Source organism: Buteo buteo, chromosome 21 (genome assembly GCF_964188355.1).
Source record: "Buteo buteo chromosome 21, bButBut1.hap1.1, whole genome shotgun sequence".
NCBI classification, from domain to species: domain Eukaryota; kingdom Metazoa; phylum Chordata; class Aves; order Accipitriformes; family Accipitridae; genus Buteo; species Buteo buteo.
This window is the reverse complement of record NC_134191.1, coordinates 14,984,536-14,993,687: the sequence shown is the minus strand read 5'-3', so window position 1 is coordinate 14,993,687 and position 9,152 is coordinate 14,984,536. Positions and strand designations below refer to the sequence as shown.

General features: G+C 51.2%; 1 protein-coding gene across 1 annotated transcript; it reads right to left on the bottom strand.

The window, feature by feature from the left end:
* Positions 1 to 1,127: 1,127 nt before the first annotated feature.
* Positions 1,128 to 7,651, bottom strand: DNASE1L3 (deoxyribonuclease 1L3). Its single transcript, XM_075052976.1, has 8 exons — positions 7,070 to 7,651; positions 5,279 to 5,367; positions 4,550 to 4,642; positions 4,136 to 4,248; positions 3,489 to 3,601; positions 2,961 to 3,118; positions 2,025 to 2,121; positions 1,128 to 1,791 (listed from the first exon to the last, which is right to left on the bottom strand). The coding sequence occupies exons 1-8, from the start codon at positions 7,199 to 7,201 to the stop codon at positions 1,663 to 1,665; spliced, it is 924 nt and encodes a 307-aa protein (XP_074909077.1). The 5' UTR covers positions 7,202 to 7,651; the 3' UTR covers positions 1,128 to 1,662.
* Between the last annotated feature and the right edge of the window lie 1,501 nt (positions 7,652 to 9,152).

Sequence of the window (9,152 nt, the reverse complement as noted above, 5' to 3'; positions counted from 1 at the left end):
CTCTGCTGGTCAAACGCTCAGTCTCTCTGCAATAGCATCTCTAGACTGACAGCCACTAACATCATGCCCGAGGCTGCAGCTGCCGGAGCAGCTACTCTCTGGCCACATCTCTTAGCTTCAAATGCTGGGTAAAGGATTATATTTAATGTCACAAAGGACAAAGATTTTCAGTAAAACTTAGTTGTAATTACATATTTTTCATGATTAAATGTATCCATTATTTCTTTCCCGGAGTGTGATTTATTCCTTTGTGCACTGCTGCTTTCTGAAAGCCAGGAAAGAGTAGGGACTTATGTAGGACTAAGAGATGAGGCCAGATACTGAGACTGATTTCAGCCTTCACATGAACCATCGCTGCTGTCAGCCAGACAGTGGCATTTCTATAAAAATCCCAATGTAAATATTTGTTCTAAATCAGGCTCTTTCCTTTTGCCTTGACTGGAGTATAACCGAGGGAGCTTATGAAATGCTGTATCGTTTCAAGATTAATTGCTACTGAAAGTCAGAGGATTTGTTGCCTGCTTTGCACGCCCCTCCCCCGGGATGATAATCTCTCGATTTAGTTTCTTTCCTCAAATTCTTTCTCCCCAGACAGTGAGTTTTGCAAAGGCCAAACTGTTTTCCTCCCCTAAAAGCCTATCTCATTCGCTAGTCCTCCCTGCCGTGTCAACAGCCAAATCGGGGAGCGTTGAAGAAGGGAGATGAATATTTACCTCTACGAACAGTTGGATTATTCTCACTTTGCAGATGCCATCTGTGTGACAGGGTTTGGTTTGCACTAAATACAGCCTGTGGGCTGAGCTGAGAAAACGGATCGCTGCACCACTATGTTAAATAATCATCGTTAAAGTCTGGTTCGTTGGAGAACTTTAGGCTGCCGTGGAGGTTTTTTGCAGGAGGAGATGCAGCTCACTTCCACGTCAGGATGCTGAAATCAGATTTTAATGTAACTTTTATGACACTCTCTGTTGGCAGCGCTGTCACCTGGGATCCGCAGGACTTCTCACCTGAGGTTTGCAGGCAGGGTGAGGGCAGCTGGCAGGCAGGCAGAGGTGAGAACCACCAGCGCTCTCTTCCTGCTGCTCCTGGCTGGGTTAGTGCAGAAAAGGGGCTCTCACCGCCTGTCCCTCTGTCTTTAATTTCTGTCCTTCCCCAAGCCCTTGATGCTGTGAGCAGTTTCAAACCCACACCGAGCAAATTAAGTTCAGCAACGTTTTACATTGCAAATCACCGCAGACCTGTGTCCTGCCAGTTGCAGCTCTGAAGCATGCACACACACATACACACATGATGCAGAAAGGTCCTTTTAATCCTTCTGCCCCTGCAGAGGAATGGCAGAGGTCCAGAGCCCACAGGAATGCGTGGAGATCCCTGCCCTTCAGGTGTTACAGATAAAGCACACACAAGTATTTTACCCTTGCAGTAGCTCCTTACATTTGTGATCAGTGCAGTTAGTACGGTGCTTCTAGCTGATTCATTTTTGCATACAATGAAGAAGGATAACCTGAAGGTATAATTTGCCTTCTTACCCAAAATACTTGAACTTTAACAAAATAATTGGGGTTTTTCCACTAAATATTGCACTTGCTGTGAGTATATCTACAGTAGTCTTCTACAAGATCTATCGGCATCCGTGCATTTCCACGCCATGACTCAGCATGCTCATGAGCTTGAGTGGCGACTCTTTCTTGGTCTCCTCTTCTTTGAAAACTGTGATTTCAGCCAGTTGAAGAAGCCGCCTTTTGGTTTTAACTCAAACTCTACTGGGAAGTGGTCACTCACCCCCAGCGCCTGCAAGACAAGGGCACAGAGGGGTTGGGAGCTGGTCACTCATGCTCTTTCCAAACCCTGCGCCAGGGGGTTTCACCACCACGGTGGGGATGTGCAATGTGAGCATTGCACCCCTTTGGGAGGATGCAGTGGTTTTATGGACAAGACCATGTTCAAAACTGCCTGGATACCATAGGCTTTGTGCTCCTCTGTTAGCCCTTGTCCCACTGCTGGAGAGGCCGTGCTGTGCCTACCTGCTCCTCAGTCATCTGAAAGTCCTTCTGGAAATCAAAGATGTTGACAGAGTGTGGCATGATGGCCTGGATGAGCTTCTGCCCGCTGACCACGATCCTGCAAGGAGCAAGGGAATGGGGTGCTGTTACGGGGTGCCCGACCAGCAGCCACCTCACTGCACCGAGCTGGTGGCCAGGGAGGTGGCCTTGATGGAGTCACAGCTACGTATGGTTTGTCCTTAGCCATGGCCTGCCTACTCAGCGATGCCAGCACCTGCTTTCTGCTGAGTTTGGCAGATAGCTTTCCTCGGCAGTGAGGCACCTAAATATCTTGGTGCGCATTGGCCTCGGAAGCCAATATTAAATGACTTGTATCTAAACCCACCCCAACAGTGCTGCAAAGCTCAAAGCCGTACTTTGGATGGATACAAAAATCATAGGACCCCAATGACTGGAATCTTAGTGAAGTCCTGCTTTGATCCAGAAGCTTGTTCTGCAAGAGGTTTAAGCATTGACATACTCTGGGCTCTAATAAGCCAATGTATTTATTGTCCCTGCTGAGGGAGCCACAAGTAGCAGCAGAACTCGCCACGTGGCCGGGGAAGGCGAGCCATCCCACCTCCTGAGCAGAACCAGACTTTGCATTTGTCAATCCAAATTACGAATGCAAGAGCAAAAACCATGGCGCAAAGCCGGCACGGAGGAGGCAGCAGCACCTTCTGTCTGGATGTCTGCGGGGCTCCCTGCAGATGAGAAGTGCTGCATAATTGCCTGTCATTTATCTCCACCTAAGCTCCTGACTGTAAGTATTCAGATCCCATTTCCCCCTGGACACTGTTTTATCTTTCAAGGCCTCATGCACGTTTGCTTTATCTGACAGTCTCTGACACCTTTCCATATATTTTTTTTTTCTCAGAAAGTCATAAACAGGGAATGGTTTGGCAGTGAACCCTTTACCTGTCATACGGGCAGCTTGTGCTTATCTTCACCGTAGTGTCATTTTTGTCACCTATTAGCCAGACGAATTCAGAGTAAGTCCTCAGCCGGATGTTCTTCCACTGCTTTTGGGGAACGTAGCTACATCCAGCATTAAAGTCCCCCAAGAAGATGAAGTTCTGGAAGGTAGGAGGATTTTCAAAAGTAATCATGAGGTCAGCTTTTCCAAAGAAGACCGGCAAGGACTTTTAGGGTCAACAGATGCTCCCAATAGCCCATACAGCTCAGATAGCAAGCTCTTACTGAGTGCAGTGGGGCTTCTTTCTGCTGGGCACGCTACCAAGGCATGCTGATAAAACAGCAGTTTTATTGGGAGATCAAGTTTACCAATTAAAATGTGGAGAACTCAGTTCAAATACATCAGAAAGATACTCAAGATCTGGGGTTTGTTATCAATGGTTTTAAGGCTATCAGGCTGTGAATAGCGAATAGCATGCCAGGTGACTCAGTACCAAAGCTGCTGTTAGTAACATAGATGTGTCAACTAACCTCGGTTTTCCAGTGCTGTTTTACATCTAAATACACATCATAGAGCTCATCAATCTCCCGTACTGCTGTCTCCGGTGTGGTGTGCAGAGGGATTATAGCAAACTCTTTGACAGCTTAAAAACAAGGCAAAAGAACAGGAAAAAATGTATCGGTTAAACACACGATGAATCACAAAGAAACAGAGACTGACTTGGAAGCAAGAAGGTTTTTCTGAAGAAGAAACAGCTTCCGTTCTGGCCGTGGATGGGAGGCGATTGCTGTGTAATTGCACAGTGCTCCCCACCGGCTGCCCAGCCAAGGCTGAGCTGCGACGCGGTGAGGTGCTGCGTCAGGGCAAGGCAAGCCCTGCTCCGACACCCACCGCAATAGCTGCTCCCGCGGCCGTGCCGGCGGCACGGAGCACATCTGCCAAACCACCGCCCGTGGCGGCGGCAGAGGCTTTCCTGGGGCTGCGGCGTGTGCTGGCCTGCGGGCGATGCTGGAGGCGACAGCCCCAAAGGCAAATGCCGCTCTTGTAAGGAAATGCGGCGTGGGGTCAGGATGCGGCCCCTTTCGCCTGCCCCCGTGGTGCGCTTGGGGCCAGCCGGCACCGTCTTGCTCTGTGAGACTCGTCAGTGGGAGAGCAGTTTGTTTCTGAAACATCTCACCGGTTTTTGGTGACTGGAACCAGGTGATGAAGGGCTCTCTGGAGAAGGCGTCCTCGTCCCCAGGCTGGGTGTCAGGGTACTGGTAGGTTTGTTTCACCGATACCAGATGTTGCCTGCGGCAGAATAAACAGGACAGGGGATGTCACGCGCGTGGCTCACCAGGACGTGTCTAACACCGACTCCGTGCTCCGACCCGGACCCTGGGCCATGGTCCAGGATGGATACAGCCAGGCCGGTGGCTGCGCCTGGGACGATCCCCACGGCCAGGCACAGCCCATCCCACCCGCACAGCCTGTGCCTCTCCAGCTCCCTCGGAGCAAAGCCATCACCGCCACGTCCAGTGTGTCTCTACAGGGCTGCGACACGGCAGGGCAGAGTAAGGGGCTGGCTCGCTGGCAAGGGCGGCTCGCTTACCTGTAGAGGAAGGCGTACTGCTCCTTGTAGCTCTTCCGTCCCAGCCTCTCGCTGATCACGCAGCTGTATTCCTCCTTCGGCCCCTTCAGCTGACTGGAAGGAAAGTGGTGTTCCTGAGCTTATTTCTGTATTTACAAGGGACTGAGGAGGAGATAATTTTGCCTGTGCCCAAGAGTATGGGATGTTGCCTGCCTGACCTCAGAGGCAGGTGGTAGAGAAAATAAACCCTTTTTGGAACCTGTGGTCTGGACCTGTGCTCCATCGCTGGCATTTTCATTCTACCCCCTCCTTCTTATTGCAGCCTCTGTCCCTCTTTCAGCTGGGTCTCACGTCCAGCCAGGAGTATGCTGCTCTTTCCTCTGGACTCTCAGTCCAGACAGGCAATCCCCAATCTAAAGCAATTCCTAACGCTGCAGAAAGGCAGCTGCCCTGCCGCAGCCCGATGCTAGCCAGATGACGGCCTGTCCCTCCCTTCTGTTTTCTTTTGAGAATTAATCTTTAACAAATTGAATCTAACTTGGTTATTTTGATTGAAAAATACATATCCTACAGAGGTCTGGAGCTGGCTTCGTGGCCTTCAGCAAGGCTGCCAGAGCCTGGTCCTTCCTCAGCAGCTGGGACAGAGCCCAGACCCTGAGCTTTTGCCCCAGTAAGGTGGTGCTGAGCAGAGCACGGGCTCTTGCCAAGCATCTTTCCCAATATTTGCCTACTTGCATGGAACCACCCTACCTGGTGAGCTTCTCCACCAGGAGAGGACAAACCCGATTCTTGTTCTCCTTTATTTCCATCAGCAACATGATGTCACAGCGAGAAATGATCTGCAAGGGGAAGGAGCAGAAGCAAGTTTGCATGTGGTGGGTTTTAGAGGATTAGAAAGAGGCTAGAAAGAAGTGGTTACTCATGTGGGGGAAGTCCTTTGTGGAAGAAGCGGTGCCCAGCCTGGGGTCACGGGAGGGGGGCAGTGGCTGAAGCAAAGCCCTTCTGCTTTCGGAGCTGCCTCACGCCCCCGCAGGAGCTGGGAGAGGGAACTCGGGAGCAGAGCAGTTTCGGGTTTGTTGAAAAACTTCTGTGCCCACTCCTGAGAAGGAAGTGTGGAGGCGAAGGGGCAATGAGAGCCGCTGCTGCGAGCCCGCTCTCCCCCCGCCACTGCTGGGGTGCAGCCCTTGGCCCCCCTCCCACCTACGGTCGGTTGCACTTTTCTCTCCTCTCTGCCCCTTTCCATGAAGATTTTCTTCTCTGCTTCAGCCCGGTGCTGCGCGTAAGCATCCCAACTCACTGGGTGTCCAGATGGTAGTAGCAGGAGATTTGGGGGGCATCGAGGAGAGCCTGTTTGCATCTATCATCAATCCACTGCAATGGTTTCCATCCTTTTTCTGGTGTATATACCCCCAAGGTCCTACCGCTCTGCCGTGCCTTCCGAAAGGTGTGTGTGCTGTCCGCATTCGCCTGTCCCAGTCATCTGTTGCAGACCCCTCTGAAATAGCCCGTAGAGCCCAAAGTGCCCCCTGGTCTGAAAACAGGGTCCTGGCACCTGTGGAGCACTGCAGAGGACCCGCAGGGTGCTGGGAGAGGGGGGAGGCTGTCCCAGCCTGGCTCAGCTCCTGCCGCCGGCGCTGGGATTCCCCGTGGGAAAGCCCAACTCACTCCGCAGCCCAGCATGCTCGGGGGGCTTTCTTCTGACCCCGGTTTTGTTGCTCTTCGAGATTTGTGGGTGATACTCATGTGAAAAAAGCCCCCTTTTGCCCCCTGAAACTTGTAGAAATTAATAAATTGCCCATAATTTGGTATATATTGCTGACAGTATAGGAAGGATGGTCCAGAAATGCAAACCCCTCTTCTCCAGCTGTTTGTAATGAAAGGATTAAAACCCAACTAAATGGTGGCATTCCCCACTGCTGCCATTGGCACGCACAGCCACCCTGCTAACACCAAACACCACGTCCTCTGTTACTGCGGCATCTCGGAGGGAACTTACAAAAGCTGTAAGTCCAAAACATGGTTCTTTTAAAAAGCTGAGTTATCATCAGTTGCTGCAGAGGAAGCCTGAGAGTGAGGGTTTGTTTACATAAATTAGTAATCAGACTTCTCCATTTTGTACCACACTCTAATGTGATACTCTCTGCTGTCCTGAGAATACATTTAATTAGACAAGAATATTTCAGAATAATTAGCACATAAGCAAGGTAAATAATGTATCACAAAACAAAGCTCTGTGGATTCCAAGTGAAAATTATTTTTACTGTCCACAGAGGTTTTCCTCCTTTTCTAACTCCATTTCCAAAGGAAACAGCAAATGTTGTTTCTGTTATATTCCCGTGCAGGCTAAAATAACAGCAAACATACTACTCAACCACAGGCTGATTTTTACTTTAGGACTATAGAATTATTTAAATTATTCATTCGGTTTTTGGGTTTTTTTCTTGAAATTCAACTGTGAAAAGATAAATAAAGTGCAAGATTATGCAGCTAAGAAATCCTCACAAAGCTCAATGTCTCTCTCATCCAGGCAAATGAACGTACCTTTACCACAGCATCGACGACTTCAGGTCTGGCTATTTTAGTTTCTCCAAAAGACCTTACATTGAAGGAGCAGATTTTTAGGCTCAGAGATGGGTTGAAATTGAGGAGCGAAAGCAAGATGAAGAGCAACATCTTCAGGCACTTGGACAAAATGAGTTGCCACGAGTATGCCTATAAATATATATGTGTGTGTGTGTGTGTTTGTGCATCCGTCCCTCTGCGGCCAACTGGGAGGTTAAACTGAGCAGTCAGCTGTGTCGATCACAAACATGAACAGGAATTGCCATTTCCTCCTTTCCTTCATTTTCATCTCCCGGCACAAAGCAGCATGGAGACTTTGAACTCCTGCCTTGGGGCAAAACCGGCTCTTCTGAGCCAACCTCCCCATCCTGGAGGAGCAACTGCTCTGCCAGACCCCAGCATCCCTCCCCACAGGGAGGGACCTGCTGTGGGATGCCTGCCATGCCTGGGCACCAGCCAGGACCACCCTGGGCAGTGCTGGGCCAGGACCAGCTCCCTGGGCCGCCCCAGGCAAGAGGTCAAGACCAGGAGAGTCAGGATGGGGCAGATGGTGAAAGGGTCTGGGAAGCAGCAGTGGGGAGAGGAGAGTTTCGGGAGGGCACCAGTGTTGGGCACCAGGAGCCCTGGTGGGCGTCAGAAGCCCCAGCAAAAGGTGATGGTGGTGGGACACCCTGGACACAGAGGCTTTGACCATGTCCATGTTTTGTGCTGTTTTCACCATGGTCAGAAAGTCACGCTGTGAGAAAACAATGAACCATCCATTCCCCCAGGCTATCTGGTTTTATCCACTTCTGCCTTCTCTCTTCCCTATCGCCACGTGCCCTGCTCTGGGACAGCCACGTTTGCTTGCCCACAGCTAACGGGGCCCGCTGGCTCAGCCACCACAGTGCAGCTGTGGGAAGGTACGTGATGCCCCCAGCACTGCCCCCCAAACACGGCGGTCTCAGGTGAGTGACCCAAGGTGTGTGCACATGGGTCTGGCTTGTGCTGCGTGGTGGAAGGGGACACATAGGTTTGGCCAAGATGATGCTCAAGTGAGGATGCTGCAGCTGGATGGCTTGGTCACACCGGGATGGCTTTTCCAGGGAAATCATCCCCCATCCTCCCTTACTCCTCTGCCGTGTGCCAGCCCTCAACCACAGACTCATTTGTCGGCCCCCAATCAATCAGGTATAATGGCGGGAGGTGTAACAAGAAGTCAGGCTAAATGGTGTCTTTAAGTGTCTTGGATTTTTTCCCCTGTGCTTACAGGGCGCTTTCTCATCCTCCCTTTTCCTGAGAACAGCCGCGCTGCCTGCTTGCACCCTGCTGCCCTGCCTGCACGGCCACCCATACAGATGTAGATCCAGAAGCACCAGTGCATGGCTCCCAACACTGTCTAAATCAATTAACCAGCGCCAGGTGGAGCTGGCACAAAACACAGCACATGGTGGGGCTCCCAAAAATGCGGCACAGCTGAAAGCAGTGAGATCCAGGTCTTGCTGGGGAGGCAGCCACAGCTCTCCAGGGTGCGTGCGACAAGCGCACGAATGGGCACCACAGATCTATTTTGGCTAGACAGGGGTTTGAAGCAATTGCTGCTAGCGAGAGGTGTGCCACCATGCTGCCTTGGTGCTTGCTAACAAACACAGATACTTGGGGAGCAGGCGTGCGACCCCCCGAAATACCAGGGTTGTACAGTGCTTTCTCCCCGCTGGGTCTCTAATGAGCCAGCCTCGGGCAGGACAGGTTCTGGAGGAAACTAATAAAGAAGGAGGGAAAGCGACAGCTATAGGGGTTGTAAATCTCCTGCCTGACCTTGCTAGAAGCATAGCGTGAGCCAAGGGCTTATGATGGCTGCTGCAGCCTCGGGGTCAGAGTCACCAAAACCCAGAGCTCCCCCCCAAAAAACAGGCTCACTTTGGCTACCCTGGCGTCAAAAAGCAAATGTTTTGTGGTGCCTATAAGGGCCTCTAACCCTGAACCGCAGGGACCCACCTTTGCTGATGCCGTGTTTGTCCCCGGGACTGCTTGTTTATCAGCCTCCCCTTTCCCCTTCACCCCAGGCGTTATCAGCAGGACG

Coding starts and splice junctions, on each gene's coding strand:
- DNASE1L3 (XM_075052976.1), bottom strand. CDS start 7,201: ATGTTGCTCTTCATCTTGCTTTCGCTCCTCAATTTCAACCCATCTCTG. Junction 3,119..3,488: donor AACAGCACTGGAAAACCGAG/GTTAGTTGACAC, acceptor CCTACCTTCCAG/AACTTCATCTTCTTGGGGGA. Junction 2,122..2,960: donor ACAAGCTGCCCGTATGACAG/GTAAAGGGTTCA, acceptor TGCTCCTTGCAG/GATCGTGGTCAGCGGGCAGA.